The sequence below is a fragment of the Clarias gariepinus genome, chromosome 22 (assembly GCF_024256425.1).
Source record: "Clarias gariepinus isolate MV-2021 ecotype Netherlands chromosome 22, CGAR_prim_01v2, whole genome shotgun sequence".
NCBI lineage: Eukaryota > Metazoa > Chordata > Actinopteri > Siluriformes > Clariidae > Clarias > Clarias gariepinus.
The window spans coordinates 12,039,953-12,059,303 of record NC_071121.1 but is presented as its reverse complement, the minus strand read 5'-3'; the positions used below and the strand labels follow the sequence as shown (position 1 = coordinate 12,059,303).

Below are 19,351 nucleotides of genomic sequence, written 5' to 3'. Positions count from 1 at the left end.
ACACTCTCTGAGCACACAGTTTGTGTACACATAATTACCACGTTTAGTATCTTTGAATACAAGAACATTGTTGTTACACTAATCCATTAATGACAAAAGAAGAAGAAGAAATGAAAGAAGGCTGTGTGAGGTCTTGCTGCGAGGCAAGCATGCTGTGAGGTCGTGCCATGAAAAGCTGGGCTCTTGAGAGAAGCACAGCCAGCTCCCAAACAGCGTCGCTGCAGCCTCTTCATCCTCATAGTGAGGGGGGCACAACCACTCTATATAACACCACCTCTACCGTTTCCCACACTATTTATTAGCAGCAGTAGTCCCAGCTATAACCACAGCACTGTCGCACATCTGTCACACAACTTCACCAATGATCAAAAACTGAGATGCCCTAACATCTGCATTTTAACTTTGAAATTTTCTATTATTAAAAACTCTATCACTCTATCTACATTTTACCGTATATTCATTATATTCATAAAGTCATAACAATTTCTAGCAAAACAGGCAGACAAGAAAAAGGACATGTTTATCAAACTGCCTTTTATTATACATATAAAAAAGTTAAATGTTACAGGACAGCAAGATTTACAACGTGGAGTGAAAATCTGGAGATGCAGGACAGTGCACCCGCATTGCCATACTGAAGATCTACATATGTGTAGTCTATCTAGCAAAAGCAGCACACTGGCTCATTATCTAAATCAGATTATGAAAAAGTTAACTCACGCAATGCAAAATCCCTCTGCACAGAGAACCTTTCTCGTGTGTGGTTGGACGGAAAGGAATAGAGCGAAAAAGAATGGATGAGGGGATAACGGTAGCCACAAGTGCCTTTTGAGGTGTAAAAACTGAAGAGCCACCAATGACCAATCAGGAAGGATGGAGTCATGACCCCCCTGCCTTTCCCCCATGTCACTGCAGCAATGGCCTGATTGGAGAGTGATTCTTATTCAAATGTCCCTGTCAGTTTGGGAAAAAAAAGATCCTGTTGAAATAGGGCGAGTTGGTCTCTAGGCAGGGGGAATGCACTTGTCTATTATTTGGCCATGGTTCAGATTGGTTAGTGGTGAAGCGGGGAGGGAAACGCTGCTATGGCTTTGCCCAGGACCCCACAACCACTCTAACTTCCACATTATAGTGGAGATGACATGATGACCATGTGCAAATATCCGATAGAACAAAAAGCAACTGAATTCCATTTTTTATTACAGATTTCTCCAAAACAAATCCTCAAAATTTAAGTCAAAGTCTATACATCTTTTAAAATGTTTTCATAATGAAAACAATGAATGGCAGCAAACATCTTGAGTCTACAGATTTATTGTCTTTGATTTAAAAGTAAACAGCATAATCTAGGGATAAGCATCATGACAAAAATATTGCATTAAAATTCTTAAAGGCATCCAATTCACTATATGGACTGAATCAGAAAAATAGGTTTCCTAGAAAGCTGCTACCAAAACCGACACACAAACACCAGTAAACACTAACATTAAAACCACTGACTTGATCTTGTTGACATGGCACCAGTCAGGATTTAGTTTGCTCATATCCACATAAATATAAAAATCTCCCAATGATGCAAAATTTTGTCCTTAGTTGTTCAAATACATCCTCAGATCAACAACAACGTACAACTTTTTTTTCACCATGTGATTATTTATTTAATAAAAATGAAGCAATACTAAGTACACCCCATGATTTAATAGCTTGGAGCTCCACCTTTAGAAGCAATAACTTAAATCAGTAATTTCCTGTATGAGTTTATCAGTTTTTCAAATCATTTGGCCTATTCTTTTTTTAATGACATTGCTACAGTTTATTGAGATTTTTTGGAATTCGCACATGCACAGCTCTTGTGAGGTCCCACCACCCTCTTAGGTGCTCACACCCGAATGCTCCAGACTAGCAAACTGCCAAAACTTCTGCTTTCATACGCCTGTAAACCTGCCGATGATCACTTGATTAAGGACTGATGATTAGCAGCAGTGGACTACAGTTTACCCTATTAAATACTGTGGGAAGCACTAAGGGGGTGCTTAGTATTGCCCTCATGTTTTTTTCTTTTTGTCTACATTATTGTTACATAAATAATTGCACAGGAAAAATGGTTATTTCTTGTCTGTCTGAGGTTGGATTTGCCTAATAACTAAGACCCACTATGATCTGAAGATTTTCACACAAAAACACATAGAATTAAAAGAAGGATACTAATTTTGAAATAGTATTTTTATTAAATGCATTATAATAACGAGATCAATAGAACTAATGTGTTTTTGAGTAAATCATGTAACTGAGCATCACTGAGCTTATTTTAAGGCATGATTGTAATATTTAACACCTTGCTTTTTATTTGTTTTATCTTTAGTCTATTACTGGTAGACAATACGATGCAATCCAATTACTTTTGCCTAGGGCAAGGTATTACATCATGTGCTACAGTTTTAGCTTTGTATGAGCCCACACTATTTAGCACAGAATATAAGAGAAAATGTCTGCAGTGTTTGTAGAAAGCAGTGTTTTACTCACTATTATAGGGACATACAGTATGTGAACTAACAACAAGAATGGCCTGGACTCAGGAAGTAACACAATGGATGTTTATTCAAGGCTCTGATTGCCCCTGAGCTCTTGATTAGATGTGCCCGTCCCTGTAAGACCCAGACAAAATAGAACATGAAGTCAAATTTGAAAAGCCATTCTGTTTTTATGGCATTAGAAAATTCTTGCATAAAAATGCAGTCTTTAAATGAATATAACAAGAGAAATAAAGAAACAAAGACATATCAATTTTCACTATATTTGTTGTGTTTGGCTTCCAGAAAACATGACCAAACAGCAGTCAAAAACCATACTTTGTACCATCTTGTACCATACTTTGCACTGTACTTCTGCACTCAACTGATACAGAACCTGCAATTCAACCCAGAATACAGCGGTGGAGATAACATGCTCTGATGTGTTTAGCAATATTATCTGCAGGTAGGTATGGATGTAATGATTCACCTGGTGAACAATGCAGTCTGGGTTTCTTTTTGGTCATGAGCGGTTCTTATTTCAGGGTCTCAGGAATGTTATGCAATGTCAGTATCTGCTTATTATTCGTGCCTTCAAACTGACTATATGGATTCCAGTGCAATTAGTATGATGACTAGTTGATGTTCAATTTAACTTTTTCTGTCCACCCTAATAGCTTTAAATGAAAGGCACGTGCATTCTTAGAAGATATATGGCATGGGATTTTTGGAAATGTGACGAATGATGCTCTGGAACACTGTAATTCTCTGCATTCCCTTTAAAAATATCTGAGACACAGACTACAGTACTGACAGCAGGAAAGGATAACAGTGCAAAATAATACAGTAGACCAGAGTGCAGTAGAGGATATACAGTATGAATGCCTGATCAAATCCTAATTCTTTAAATTTCTTTATTCTTAAATGTTTTATTCTTTTTTTTTCATCTATTCTAAAAATCGCTTTACTTATATTCAGAATAATGTGCCAATCTGATTTATGTCAAGATATAATGAAGAATGATATCAATCATTGATCAAAGAGAGATCTCGCAATGGCTTTTGGTCTGCTGGTTAATTTCCTCATGAGGAAAAACAAAACCCAGGAAATACATAGCAAACAGGATATTTTGACATCTTTAGTTTCTTAAATGCATGTATCCGATACGCAATTATGCCTTTTTTAATGAACACGAACACAATGTAAGTATGAGTATGTGCATGCACGTGTGTTTGTGTATGTGTGCTTACATTTTCGTACAGAGCAGTGTTGGGGAAAGCTACTTTTAAACTGCAACTTGTCATACTAAAAGCTATTCTGGACTTCAAGTTCCTAAGGAAAAGTAGCTAACTACACTGAAGCAAACTGGGTAATTTTCAATTTATCATTTTATTGTGCTTCTTATTTATTGCACTATAAAACTTTGCAAATGTCTGAATCATTCAAGCATACAAAAAACATCCAACTTAAGCCATGAACCACTGAGAAAAAGGTACAGTTGCTGACAAAAGGACATGATTAGTATAACAGCGTTGCTGAATGCTGAGTGGGTAAAAAAGATGGAAAGTGTGTCTGCAGTCGATGTCACATTTTAAAGTGTATCTTTAGGGACTTTGCAGGCTGTCATAGTAAAACTTTAACCATATCTTATTTTAACTATACTAATTATACTATATATGCAACCACGACGGGGGGCGCAATCCAGTGTCTTCTTGTGCCAGTCCCAAGTCTGGATAAATGCAGAGGGTTGTGTCAGGAAGGGCATCCGACGTAAAACATTTGCCAAATCAATGATGCGAATCAAGAATATAATTCCCATACCGGATCGGTCGTGGCCCGGGTTAACACCGACCGCCACTGGTGCTGTTGACCTACAGGGTTCTGGTGGAAATTGGGCTCCTGTTGGTCGAAGAAGGAGAGGAGGAAGGCGTGTTCGTAAGCAGAGAGAGAAGAGGAAAGGCAAGAGTTTAGGAGTGATAATAGGGACTTTGAATGTTGGGACCATGACAGGGAAGGGAAGAGAGTTAGTTGATATGATGCAGAGAAGAAAGGTGGATATACTGTGTGTACAGGAGACCAGGTGGAAAGGTAGCAAGGCTAGAAGCTTAGGATCAGGGTTCAAATTGTTTTACCATGGTGTGGATAGGAAAAGAAATGGAGTAGGAGTTATCCTAAAAGAGGAGTTTGTAAGGAATGTTCTAGAGGTAAAGAGAGTATCAGATAGGGTGATGAGTCTGAAGCTGGAAATTGAAGGGATAATGTTCAATGTTGTTAGTGGTTATGCCCCACAGGTAGGATGTGAGTTGAAGGAGAGGGAGAAATTCTGGAGTGAGTTAGATGAAGTGATGCAGAGCATCCCCAGAGGTGAAAGAGTGGTGATTGGTGCAGACTTCAATGGACATGTTGGGGAAGGGAACAGAGGTGATAAAAATGTGATGGGCAGGTTTGGCCTTCAGGACAGGAATGTAGAAGGACAGATGGTGGTGGACTTTGCAAAAAGGATGGAAATGGCAGTGGTAAATACTTTCTTCCAGAAAAGGCAGGAACATAGGGTGACATATAAGAGTGGAGGCAGAAGCACTCAGGTCGACTACATCTTGTGTCGACGTTGTAACCTGAAAGAGATCAGTGACTGCAAAGTGTTGGTAGGGGAGAGTGTAGCCAGACAACACAGAATGGTTGTGTGTAAAATAACCCTGGTGGTGAGGAAGGCGAAGAGGACAAAGGCAGAGCAGAGGACAAAGTGGTGGAAGCTGAGAAAGGAAGAATGTTGTGAAGTCTTTAGGGAGGAGTTGAGACAGGCTATGGGTGGTCAGGAGTTTTCAGTTGACTGGACAACTACAGCCAATGTGATTAGGGAGACAGGTAGGAGGGTACTTGGTGTATCATCAGGTAAGGGGAAAGTGGACAAGGAGACTTGGTGGTGGAATGAGGAAGTCCAGGAGTGTATACAGGGAAAGAGGCTAGCTAAGAAAAAGTGGGACACTGAGAGGACTGAAGAGAGTAGACAGGAGTATAGGGAGATGCAGAGTAAGGTGAAGGTAGAGGTGGTAAAGGCCAAACAAAGAGCATATGAGGACTTGTATGCTAGGCTAGACAGTAAGGAGGGAGAGGGGGATCTGTACAGGTTGGCAAGGCAGAGAGATAGAGATGGGAAGGATGTGCAGCAGGTTAGAGTGATTTAAGATAGAGATGGAAATGTACTGACAGATGCCAGGAGGGTGATGGGAAGATGGAAGGAGTACTTTAAGGAGTTGATGAATGAGGAAAACGAAAGAGAACAAAGAGTAGAAGAGGTGACTGTTGTGGAACAGGAAGTAGCAAATATTGGTAGAAGTGAGGTGAGAAGGGCGTTGAAGAGGATGAAGAGTGGAAAGGCTGTTGGTCCTGATGACATACCTGTGGAGGTATGGAAGTGCTTAGGAGAGGTGGCAGTAGAGTTTTTGACAAGTTTGTTTAACAAGATCTTAGAGAGTGAGAGGATTCCAGAGGAATGGAGGAGAAGTGTATTGGTGCCAATTTTTAAGAACAAGGGAGATGTGCAAAGCTGTGGCAATTATAGAGGTATAAAGCTAATGAGCCAGACAATGAAGCTGTGGGAAAGAGTAGTGGAAGCTAGGTTAAGGGCAGAGGTGAGCATTTGTGAGCAGCAATGTGGTTTTATGCCTAGAAAGAGTACATCAGATGCAGTATTTGCTTTGGGATGCTGGCGGAGAAGTACAGAGAAGGTAACAGGGAGTTGCATTGTGTCTTTTTAGATTTAGAGAAAGCGTATGACAGGGTGCCAAGAGAGGAGCTGTGGTATTGTATGAGGAAGTCTGGAGTGGCAGAAAAGTATGTTAGAGTGGTGCAGGACATGTATGAGAGCTGTAAGACAGTGGTAAGATGTGCTGTAGGTGTGACAGAAGAGTTTAAGGTGGAGGTGGGTCTGCATCAAGGATCGGCTCTAAGCCCCTTTTTGTTTGCTCTGGTGATGGACAGGATGACAGATGAGGTAAGACAGGAGTCCCCATGGACTATGATGTTTGCAGATGACATTGTGCTCTGTAGCGAGAGCAAGGAACAGGTGGAGGAAAATTTGGAGAGGTGGAGGTATGCTCTGGAAAGCAGAGGAATGAAGGTTAGCCGCAGCAAGACGGAATACATGTGTGTAAATGAGAGGGACCCAGGAGGATCGGTGAGGCTACAGGGAGCAGAGGTAAAGAAGGTGCAGGATTTTAAGTACTTGGGGTCAACGGTCCAGAGCAACGGAGAGTGTGGAAATGAGGTGAAGAGGCGGGTACAGGCAGGTTGGAATGGGTGGAGAAAAGTGTCAGGTGTGTTGTTCGATAAAAGAGTATCAGCGAGAATGAAAGGAAAGGTGTACAGGACAGTGGTGAGACCAGCAATGCTCTACAGCTTAGAGACAGTGGCGCTGAAGAAAAGACAGGAGGCAGAGTTGGAGGTAGCAGAGCTGAAGATGTTAAGGTTCTCTTTAGGAGTGACAAGGATGGATAGGATTAAGAATGAGTTTATCAGAGGGACAACCCACGTTAGATGTTTTGGAGATAAAGTCAGAGAGGCCAGATTGAGGTGGTTTCGGCATGTTCAGAGGAGAGATTGTGAATATATCGGTAGAAGGATGCTGAGGTTGGAACTGCCAGGCAGGAGGTCTAGAGGAAGACCAAAGAGGAGATTTATGGATGCAGTGAGAGAGGACATGAAGTTAGTTGGTGTGAGAGAAGAGGATGCAGAGGATAGGGTTAGATGGAGGCAGATGATTCGCTGTGGCGACCCCTGAAAGGGAACAGCCGAAAGACAAAGAAGACTATATATATATATATATATATATATATATATATATATATATTTAACTATACTAATTTTTAAACTCCTTATAAATAGGTATACGTAACTTATTTTTTTAATTTAATATGAAGAAATAAGGGGTGGCTCAAGACTTTTGCACAGTAATATATATACTATAACAAATAGATGTCGTTTTTTCTATCCGATATTCTGATGCAGTATTTTAAAGGAACGGGTAATCTTTTTAAACTCAAGTAACATTAAAAAAGCTACAAATACAGAGAAGGTACAATCCACTGCTGCTGTAATATAGTTCTCGGTAGATAGTTTTATTGCATGGTAAAAGAAAAAGTATCTAGGTATTGGAAAAGCTATATTATTTTTTTAAATAGTTCAAATATTGTGCAAAATAATTACAGTACTGTATTAAATAATGTAGCAGGACTATTTGCTAGCTAAACCCCAGCACTAGTTTACAGCCATTTTGTACAAGGTGATTTTCCATAGAATTGGAAATGTTCTTAAGGTAAAAGCTTTATGCCAAAGTGGAGCCCTCTTAAATGGCTGTCCAGAGACTCTTAACCTTCATATTCACACTCAAGGCCAAAGTTTAGAGCAGCTGATTACACGACACTGTAATATTTTCTGTGCTCCAGATATACACAGAGGTTGTTTGTGTGCCTGTTGAAGACAATGCAGCAATTACTAACCCTCTCTCGAAACTTTCACATGCTGTTCACAAAAATATATACTAGAAAACGTATAACCGATTATGATTAAAAATAATATTAAAATAATCTTCATGTCTTTTATGGAATTCTTTAAGCCTTTAAACTTGCAAATGTGAAAAAGGTTAAAGACAGTACCAGGAGCCACCATAATAAAAACATAAACCCGCCCAACTGTCCAGTCCGACAAAAGGAAGAGAACCCAATTTATTTTTTTTTATGTGGATTTAAATAACTCTTGATCCAACTCCCAGAACAGTTATCAAACCTGTACTCACAGATCCCACACAACACATATAATCTTTTCTGAGATCTAAGAGAAATGCCAGTCAAGCTGCAACGCTTTAATTTGGCTAAAACTACCATTTTAGTCATCCTGAATCAGGCCCCCTACAGAAAGTCTATACTTTTATAAGAATGAGATCAAATATCTCACGCAGTCATCACAAAAACCAAAGCGATAAATAAAGAGCTGTGTGAAACACATCTGCACACCTGCACATTTACAAACAGTCATTTACATTACTGTAGAATTAACACAGCACTGCATTAAAGAGACCTGGAAGATCTTATATCATGAATGGAGTTTAACTCTTTAGGTGTATCTGAAGTATCTGTTACTGTGGGATCGTTTTCTGTTTTTAAGTATTATTTCAAGTAAAACTGTTTTTTATTGATTTTTGTTTTAACCCACTTTTATTAATGGCTAAAAGATTTCATTTAAATATGTATCATATTTTGATGCTATATAAAATGATATTTTATAATAATATAAAATATTGCATCACAAAACCCATAGTCCCTATGACCATAACAACTTACAATGTTGCTTAATTAAATAATATAACTAAAGTAATTTATTTACAATTTATTTATAACTTCACAACGTATTATTATTATTATTATTAATTTTTATTTTAAGCCTACTGAAGCAACTGCTTATAATTTCATTGTACAGGGAAGCTTGTGGATATGACAGTAATCAGTCTTGTATCAACTCATGAGTCAGCAATATTAGCGCACTTTAGATAGGTCTATAACGAGCTATGCAAGATAAGATCGCAGAAGAAGAAAGTAAAACGTGAGCGCTCACCTGTTCACTCTCTACAGCGCTCTAACAGCTCCTCTCTCTCGCCCTCCTCTGTGCACTGTGAGCGGGAGCTGTGCGCATGCTGAAGGTGACTGTAAGGGGCGGGGCCAAGCAGGGAGCCATTCATTTAGAACTCTCAAGTGAAAGCTTTGATGAAAGAGATGAGAGATGACTACAGGGCAGGGACAGGAGGGGTGGTGATGGGCGGGGCAACCGAATAGATGCCCCGCCCCCACAAAAAGAGGATAAGGTAAGCTTATATTCAATGGGAAAGTCAACACGTGCGATTGATTGAACTGAATCACAAACACCTGAATTAAGTAACGTGGCATCCAGGTCCTAGTGCCGCCCGATTTTACATTCAACAGCTACAAAAACCAGTTAGGGGCCTTGTTCAAGGGCCCACCAGCGGCAGCCTGGCAGAGCAGTGGCTCGAAACAACAACCTTCTGATTGGTAACTCAGAGCCTTAACTCACTGAGCCACCACTGTGGCTTTTACTGTCTGCATCAAGCAAAGAAAACATTAATAATATATTAGTTATATATTATTAATATAACAGTAATTACAGTGCTGTAATTATATGATAGTGCTTAACCTGTCAAATGTAATTGAAAAAATGCACTTACACTGCATTGCAAAAAAATCTACAATGGAAATCACTGCAATGTGTAAGAGCATTTCTACAGTACACGCAAAGTGTGACAGGATTTTTTGGTTTCCTGCTGGCTCACCTGCTGCACTGTTAAATAGGCATAATAATAATAATAATAATAACAATGATAATTTTATTTAAAGAACTCAAATCCTAGACAGGTTTAAACGATCTAAAGGTTTAAAGACATGATTGATTTGAATAGTTTTTAGATTTTTTAGAAATGTGTGTAATAAATTGTTGTATAAAAATTGTAGACTTGTCTAAATATCCATTATAACTGTTCAGGTGTGGTGGCACAGTGGCATAGTGGTTAGCGCTGTCGCCTTGTACCTCCAGAGTCCAGGTTCGGATCCTGCCTCGGGTCTGGGTGTTCCCTTATTGTCTGTAGTGTGTGTGTGCTCTGGGATGGATTGGCACCCCGTTCAGGATGTACCTCACATCATGCCCTAAGTATCCTGGTCATAGGCTCCAGGTAACCGTATAAATGATAACACGTTATGAACGATGAGTGACTGTTGGTAAAGATATGCTTTTTGCATTTGACAACCTGAAGTGGATTGCTCATGGGCCATCATTTTGTATGCTATGTGGGCCAGATAAGCATGGCAGAACTGGGCCATAATAATAATTTTATTCTCTGGGAAGGAAAAGGGTCATGTGGTCTTTTGTCATATATATATATATATATATATATATATATATATAAAAATAAAGAATGTTATATATAAATATAACATTCTTTTGTCCTATGAAACTTTATTGTGTCTAATTCATCCTTTGCACATAGCAGTAACTGAAGGCGCAGATCAATAGCAACCACATAAAACATGACAGGATGAAGATTTAAAGACCAAATAACAATTTTAAAACTATGAAATAACACATATGGCATTAGGTTATTATCAAAAACAAAAACAAACAGTTGTTATTTTAAGACACAGAGGTCAGCCTTTCTGGAATAGTTCTTGCAAGAACAGTATTGTAAAGTGCATTTGCAAAATCCATCAAGCACCATGATGAAACTGACTTTCATGACGGCCATCCAAGGCAAACAAGTCCAAAACTTGCTTGTTTTGCTAGTTCCCAGCCTTAAAAATCACTATAACATCACCTTAATACCATACCATAAGTAACAGACACATTTCTATATCAACTGTCATTTCAAAAACAACGCAAAATTAAAATCCAATAGCTTTGTTATATTAATTCAGATTATGTGTTGATTTCATTTACCTGTTGAAATGTAAATATTAGATCCTAAATTAGAATCCATAAATTTATAATTAAATGTATACTTTTTATTTATATTGTAAATAATATCCTGCAACTATCCTTTAGATTTCAGATCTCAAATTAAACTGTGGCCTTGTTAAATTTGTGAATTACAGGCTTAGTAAATTAACTGACATTAAGACATCTTCAAAAGAAAAATTGAGGCAAAACTATATACAGTATATGTGTGAATTTTGTATAGAGAAAGTACATTTATGTCATGCTGTGTTGCATGTTTGGATGAGGGCACCGTCTTGTGAGGTATGCGCTGTGTATGCCTGTGCCTGCTGTGGTGGTTATCTGCATAACTTTTTGGCTAAAAGGTTTATTTATTTATTTATCATTAAATAAAAAATTAAAGGAAATTTTAGGCAATTTTGGCAAGCACCTCTTATTAATTGTTTGACTGCTTAATGTTTGTGGCACACTTCATTCAATTAACATTTCCTCCCTAAATGGCTCTGGAAAACTGTGTTCAGAGTTCTGGTTCCAAATCTTTATTACAAGTTTGATTTTAGATTAGTTGTTACTGCAAATACATGGTAATGTCATAATGACCAACAACAAAACACATCAGCGTATTGTCCCTTGTATTGTGCAAACAACATATTTAATGCACCAAGAGAAAAAGGTGAAGAAAAAAAAAGTATAAAATTCTGCCTAAAAAATGCATTCTATAGGCACTTATAAAAAGTAAGAGATATTATGTCATACCTTGACAGTGGTTTGTATTTTAGAACATTTATTACAAATACTAATAATACATATATAATAAGGTTATATAATGAAAAAACACGGTTATCAATGTAAGGACTATATTTGGTTATAACAATTATGTTGAATAAACTGAAAAAAAAATCAAGTGATGCAATGGTTTCTCACTAATGCAACAAGATCCTGCCTCCTTGTGGCAATAAGGTGTTAACACACGTGGTGTATTTCACATAAATACGCCGATGCTCGTACACCCTGAATGCGCACACACTCTGAGAGGGAATTTGCATTTAAATTTGGAGTAGTGTATACTGTATGTATGTAGAGACTAACATTTAGACAAACAAGCTATAAAAAAGTAGTAAATCCTGAACCACTTTCTACAGGTAAAGGATCCACCTTTTTATACTGTACTACTGTATGTCACACACCACTCCATCAAATTTCAGCTTTTAGCATAACATGCTAACATAAGAGCTGAGTTTAAGCCCTGGCAGACATTATGGAATCACCAAGCTTAGAAGATGTTTACATAGCTTTTTTTTTACTTTGTAGTAAATAAACAAATTACAAATATGTAATAACACAATAAATTTTTGACCATTCTGGTTTCATGGCACATACCTCAAACAAATTACAATTACAATTATAATTTCACATCCACCCCATCCAAAATGTATGTAATCTTCTCATAACAAACATTGGCAAGTCAAAAAACTGCAAAGGGGTTATATAGTGCTTTAGTCTATAATCCGCGTTTGGCTAAGAAAAAGGAAAATGGCTTCAACAAACACTCAATTACAACAATGGAAAGGATTATAAAGCTTCTTTAGAAAAAAAATCCAATTTAAAGATTGACGGAACATGCCGATTGTTCCTAGTTTTATTTGGTGCAAATTCTGTTATTTGCACCAAATGGAACTAGGAACAATCGGCATGTTCCGTCAGGTTGATAAAAGGAAAATATATGTGTAGACCACAGAAGGTGTTAAAGTATCGAGATATAAAAAATGCAAAGCAATATGCCTTACACATAGAAAATGCACAAAAATAAAAGCAGAAAACAAACTGGGGAAACATTAAATTATCAGAAATGAGCAGAATGAAATGGGATTTGCATATAAAATAAAAGCTAAAAAAAAGCCAAAAAACAGCAATAACACCTAAACAAAAGAAAAAAGATAAAGTGGAATAAAGAGAAGCAATCATGGAGTGTGACTGGATGAAAGTAAAATTCAGTCCTGACCCACGAATTTGAAAATTTGATGGTGATATCAGGAATTCTTATAAGTTTCACTCCACCATCACCAGACAAAAATTCAGTCAATTTTTCCACTCATCTGTCATATAGGTTTGCATGTCAGGTAAAAAGGACCAGAGAAGATGACAATGGTTAACAGTCAATACACTGGTATACATTACAGTACAATTTCTCTCATGTGAAAAAGGTTAGGTGATGATTAAGTGCTCACATATCTTGCCACAAAGCAAAGTCTTAAAGCTGTTCTTCAGGAAAGACATGTAAATATAATAAGTGTACGGTGGAATTTGAAAAAAGATTGTCAATGACGAGGCTTTATCCTGCAGAGCTGATTCTATTTGGGAAAGTTGGAACCAGCTTAAATGAGAATATTGCTTTTCATTACTGAAGTCTATTCTTCAAAGAATTCAGGTTATCATAAAACTCTGACAAGAAGCAACAAAGCTCTAATTGTATTTTCCCCTTCTACTTTATCTTGAATATAAAATTGCATTAATTAAAAGAATTTAATGTATGAGGGTGTTTAAGGGAAACTGGGACTTGTGATGAAATATCTTGAAAATAAAGGTGCAAAGACGATTGAATTTTACAGAAGCCACATACATACTGTAGATCGGACTCCTACCCACAGTAGAACATTAGAATGGTCTAAACATTTTAACATCACTTGCACATTTCAAACTTGACTAGCAGTTATTGCCACATCCCCCATACAGCCCTGGCCCATCTCCAAGCCATTTCCACATGTTTTTGAAGGGGTTCTTAGGAGTCCAGGGTTTTAGATGTGAAGCAGGCAGTCTAATCATGTCTAATCAAATAAAAGTCGTTTTAACTGTCATAAATGTGTCTGTTATTCTGCATGAATGTTACATGAAACCAGAATGTTCAGATATTAAACATAAAAATATGTTTTGTGCCATAGCTGTGGATCAAATCAAAATCTGTGAATCAAAAATGTTGCATGAACAGCTTTTTGTGTGGTATTCTTCTACAGTAAAGAGAGATGATCTTAGATAATCTTACACTTTTGGATAACAAGCTAAGCTCTTTATTCTGTCAGTAGTGTCTTCTCTGCTGTTAAATATTGACTGGGTCCTTCGGGCATATCCAGGGTACAGAGATGAGACTGGAATCTCTGCTGCAGGAGGAGGGTGGAGTGGGCTTGGTTCTGCTGAGCATTGCGGTACATGAACCTCAGCACTGAAAGGTGGAGCAGATGATCCTGTCTTTTTTGCAGGTTCCAATCAACCAGCATTCTCTCAACCTGCTGGGGGTAAAGTATAGTAATGTTTACCATGAAATATCAGTGTAGTATAAGACATAGAAAATTATCTTGTTTAAAGCATACCTGAGAGCTTTCAGTTCCTAATTCCTCCAAAATCTTTGTAGAGTGCTGTCTTAGTGCTTCCCATAATGCCTTGGCACTTATCTGACCTGGCAAAACATAAAGCACAGGACATATGTTGTTGTTACTTAATTACCCAACACTATATGTGTTATTTCATAGTTTCATAGTCAAAATACAGTATTGTTTTAAAATGTAGAATATAAAACCAAAATTTTGACTGGTACTATATATTAACTTGTTTAAAAGGAGTATAGTATGTTCCTTTTGTTATATAAAAAAAAATCTATTTACAGGGGAAACCCAAAATTACTCTCTCACTCATCTTCTATACCGCTTTATCCTGTGTACAGGATCGTGAGAGACTGGAGCCTATCCCAGGAGACTTAGGCCACCAGGCAGGGTACACCCTGGACAGGTTGCCAATCCATCGCAGGGCACACACACTCACACACTACTGACAATTTGGCAACGCCAATTAGCTTAATCTGCCTGTCTTTCTACTGTGGGAGGAAACCAGAGCACCCGGAGGAAACCTACCAAGCACCGGGACAACATGCAAACTCTATTATATACTTTACATACTGTAGACCAGTATACCAGAGGCAGGAATCGAACCCAGACCCTGGAGGTGTAAGGTGACCATGCTCACCACTAATAACCCAATAATCTGGTGGAATTCTTTTGTGAATACAGATATAAATTCAATCCTTACTTTTATAACATACAAATTAAGTCATGCTCATTATCTTTTAATTTCAGTTCCATATAAAATCAGCTACTTTTTACTTTTAACATGTATATTCTCAGTTTTCATTTTACCTTTCATTTTGAATACCTACTTTTACATTAAGTATCTACGTATATATTCTCCATGCTGTTCAGGTAAGCACATGAAACAAAAACTTAAAACCACTAAAGAATATTCAAAACATAGTTATTTTATTCTTAAAAATAAATTCAATCAGCCTGTGTTGAATGTAATACCTTTCAGGTTGTCAGTTATCTCCGTGTACCAGCCAGGAGTGGTTCTGGGTAGGTAGGAAGAGCTGAGAAAATACTCAGCAATCGATTCCCCAAACAAGCTGAAAGAAAGAGAGCCAGCTGATCAAACTTTCGCTCTCATCCATCAAATGATCTCGACTTCTCTTTCAGACACACACCCACTGCTCACTTATATCAAACAAAGCTGGTACCTACTGTATGTGCAAAACATTTTTCACAAGCAAGGATATATACATGTTTTCCTTCTATAAAAACATATCTCCTTCTCCTTCAGCACATATTTAGACACGCACACTTGCACACACACACAATTCTTAGCTGTTTTGTGCACCAGACCTGCACAGGTACTGCTTGTAGTAATCATCTGAGTCACGCCATAGCGACTGGTCAGAGTGTTGGTCTGTGCGTAAGTCAGTCATCTGTAATGTTTATGGGAACCGCTCTTCCCAGGCAAAAAAGAAAAAAAGAAAAGTGTAATTTGAGATTTATCTACTATCAACTGACCACCAATATTGTATGAGTCATTACATGATATGCTACAATTTGCTACTGTACAACTACAACTTCCAACTAATTAATTAAATAAAAAATAACAAGCATGTTAATACAAAGGCTTTTGGGTTTTCTGTAACACTCATTTTCATGCTATCTAAATCAAACTGATAAACCAACATATAAATGTGAATTTAAAGCAAATAATTATTTAAAGGTAACTAATCTCTCACCTGTAGTTGTAGCTTCGTGTGTGACTCCGTCTTTGGGACTCCAAGTGTCTCGGTCTAAGTCTGCTGACGTCATATCTACTGACTTCAGATCAGCCTGACCCGGCACAGACAGGCTGATGGGCTGCTTGTGCTGTCCATGGAGACATGGTTACCCAGGTGACAAACAGCACCTGATTCCTCCAGGATGGAATCCCTCCCGACTCCCACTCTCGCAGGCCTGGGACTGTGTTGTACCATGTGATCTAGTGCATGTATGTGTGCATGTGTATGTCTGTTTAATGATTGACTCTGAAACCATGAGCCCAGCCGTACCGTGTTAATCCAAATCCTTTTGTAAAATGATGAGAGGTAGAAAAAAGGGAACAGGGCAGTTATGTGTAATGCTAACAGCAGGGAGAGGCGTTTAATCTTCTCTGACATTTACTGCGCGTTAAATCTTCAGTAGCAACATGGGCTCTGGCATGCTCATTTTGCTAAATGATAAGAAGTCTTTAATTTTACCACTTCTTTTATGTCTTTGGGATTTTTCAGCAAGTTTATTTCCTGGACTATAAAACGCAAAAACTTGAAGAAATAAAGATTTCCTGCCAATGCGTGGCCTGTTTAGTATCAAACTGGACAAACTTCATTAACAATAGTCAAACTAATTATGTAATTACTGCACTGTACCATTACATCTAGTGCAAAATCATTCCCATTGTATATCATACTTAAAAAGTTGCACATATGGGTATATTTAGGCATGACAAGCACCGTTTATGTACTATTTTACAATTTTTTTTTTTTAACATACTATTGATATGCACTTGCATGGACTGTAGATATATATTTATCTTTATTTAACATTGCATATTTATACTCTCTATTCACATGTACTGTATTTTAAATGCTCTTATTACTTTTATTCTCTCACTCACTCATTTATTTTTATATCGTGTTCAGGGTCACAAGAGAACTGGAGTTTATCTCAGGGGATTTGGGGCACAAGGTGTGATAAACCTTGATGGAGTGCCATGCATTGCACCCACACTTACACACTACATTCAATTTGGAAATTGTTCTAATCGTATTCTAATCATTGCTTTTTATTACTTTTTCCTTTTTTTATCCAGCGAATGACATAAAAGCAAATGCCAAGCTCAATGAGTACAAATTAAAGCCTTACTGAGACAATAAAATTCTTTCACATTTACTTTTTGTATGATTTCATTTTATGGGGAGCACAAAAGGCCACATACACATGATAACACTTCAGTAGAACTGTCATATAATTCATGGAACCTTCTTCAGTAAGGTTAGTTTTTATTAACATGTCAGATAGAGCCTAATCAGCAATTCAATCCCAGTTCAAAATTTTAAATCCACCCAGTTGAGACATGTGTGTGTATATATATATATCTTTAAAAAATATTCAGAATATCTATATCTTATCCAGTGAAAGATATAAAGAGTGATCAAAAGGTAATAAAAACAGTTATTTATCCAGTGTCAATTAATCAGGCTCAAATTGGTTCACTAGCTAACTGGTTAAAATGAAACTGAACTGAAACTTACATTTATATATCCATTTGATTTCTGGAATGAGTATATAGGTTTATAGGGCTGCTGCTAGGGATGTAAAAAGAGAAATAGAAAGGGATATGCAAAAAAGGGAAAAAGATAATCTTGTTTAAATGTATAGACTTTTTAGACAGTTGCAAAACTAAGCATATTTGCAAAGCAAAGTTGACAAAAAGAATCTTATTATCTACTTTCACAGTGAACAAACTGAAGATCAATCAAGAGGTGAGTGATGACACTGAACACCCCAAACCCATCTCCAGTACAAGTAGATGGAGATTCGCCTATAATCAAAGGTTATCTGGACACAATTAATTGTGTATTAGCTAGTACATAATTACATACTCGGTAGTGACTCAGATGCAACCCACTGCCATGTTTGACCTAACAGAACACTAGCATAGTGACTGGTTGTCAGCAGCAGCGGTTAACCACCAGCTAGTCGAAGAGTGGGAAATCTGAATGGCCAGTTCTAATGTCCTTCGTGAACAATGGGTGCTCCTAAACCACATTCACACCAATCAATGTGAGTGTGACGCAAACTGATTACCCCGGGGTCATCATACAGTATATAACAGATGAGTGTGAATGTGGTGGCACCCAGTCAGTGACACACACACACTGTCAAGCATTGTACTGTACTCTGAGCAGACTAAAAGGTCTCACCACACCACTGATTAAAAGGCACTGACCACTGATGGCGACAAAATGTGACCAATAAAAAAAAATGTGGCCAAAATCACACAGGTCTGATAACGGTGCTCTGCATGCCCTTCAGCACAACCGATTTCAAATGGTGCTAGAAAACTGAAATCCACTCTGAACACCAAAAGAATTCAGTCTTGCTGGAAAAGGACACATGTTTTACCTCTCATGGTCTTTATGTGGCGCTAGAATACAAGTATAGGACAAGATCCATTGGTGAATTATCAATAGGTTTATGTGGAGTGGAACTTCAGCTATTTAATGAAGATTAATATTTTATGTCTTGTTCACAACTCCACACATTTAAAGATCCTACTTTGATTTGTTAGCTGTTCACTATATAGCATGCTCACTGCCCCATTTGGCTTCTATAGTGTTATTATTTTCACCTAAGTGCTCAAACATGGAAAAATCAACGAGAGATCATAGAGGTCCGTTGGGGCACTTAAAATCTCTTCCTCATGCCTTCTTTTCAGTGGAGGAGTATCATGACAGTTATGACAGGTTTACTAGTTTGAGCACTGCGGTCACTAAAATCACCAGGATGCAAAGAGATAAAGGGATTATGAAGTAAAATTCATACATCAGAAGTCTATTTGGAAGGTAGTATTTCCACCAGAGGGGGGAAATGATTATATACATTTACTTTATAGTACATATTTCACATTTCGGTTCTTTACTTCAGTAGTTTTATTTGTGGATATGTACTTTACTCAACTAAATCCTACAACTAATAATTTGCACTTTCTACTCCACTACATTTCTACATGGGGTTGCATTACACATGCAGACTCATGCATTGTTTTTGAAGTGATACATTTTTTTTAGCTGGCTAGTATGCATAATTGCATGATTTACCTTCCCTATCCATGTAACAGGTGTTTGAAAATAGAAGTAGAGACAGTTGGAGATATTGATGAAACTATGACTGGTGTAAGCTAATACAAGTGCGGTACTATTAATACTTACAGTAAGTTAATTTGAAGGTAGG

At 37.6% G+C, this 19,351-nt stretch overlaps 2 protein-coding genes across 3 annotated transcripts in view; both read right to left on the bottom strand.

Annotated features, from left to right (window-relative positions):
- The window catches only part of lamb2l (laminin, beta 2-like), a 41,070-nt gene extending 31,900 nt beyond the window's left edge, over positions 1-9,170 (bottom strand). The window contains exon 1 of the mRNA XM_053482704.1: positions 9,120-9,170. The gene's annotated coding sequence lies outside the window, so the exon portion shown is untranslated. The remainder of the gene's footprint in view (positions 1-9,119) is intronic.
- Positions 9,171-12,953: 3,783 nt separating this feature from the next.
- si:rp71-17i16.6 (uncharacterized protein LOC100148415 homolog) lies at positions 12,954-16,830 on the bottom strand. Of its 2 annotated transcripts, none has more exons than XM_053483080.1 (5): positions 16,096-16,830; positions 15,707-15,812; positions 15,353-15,450; positions 14,369-14,454; positions 12,954-14,287 (listed from the first exon to the last, which is right to left on the bottom strand). In XM_053483080.1, the coding sequence occupies exons 2-5, from the start codon at positions 15,787-15,789 to the stop codon at positions 14,069-14,071; spliced, it is 486 nt and encodes a 161-aa protein (XP_053339055.1). In that variant the 5' UTR covers positions 15,790-15,812; positions 16,096-16,830; the 3' UTR covers positions 12,954-14,068. The 2 variants fall into 2 exon arrangements, with proteins under 2 accessions (XP_053339055.1, XP_053339056.1); XM_053483081.1 differs by having other exon boundaries at positions 12,954-14,284.
- Positions 16,831-19,351: the final 2,521 nt, after the last annotated feature.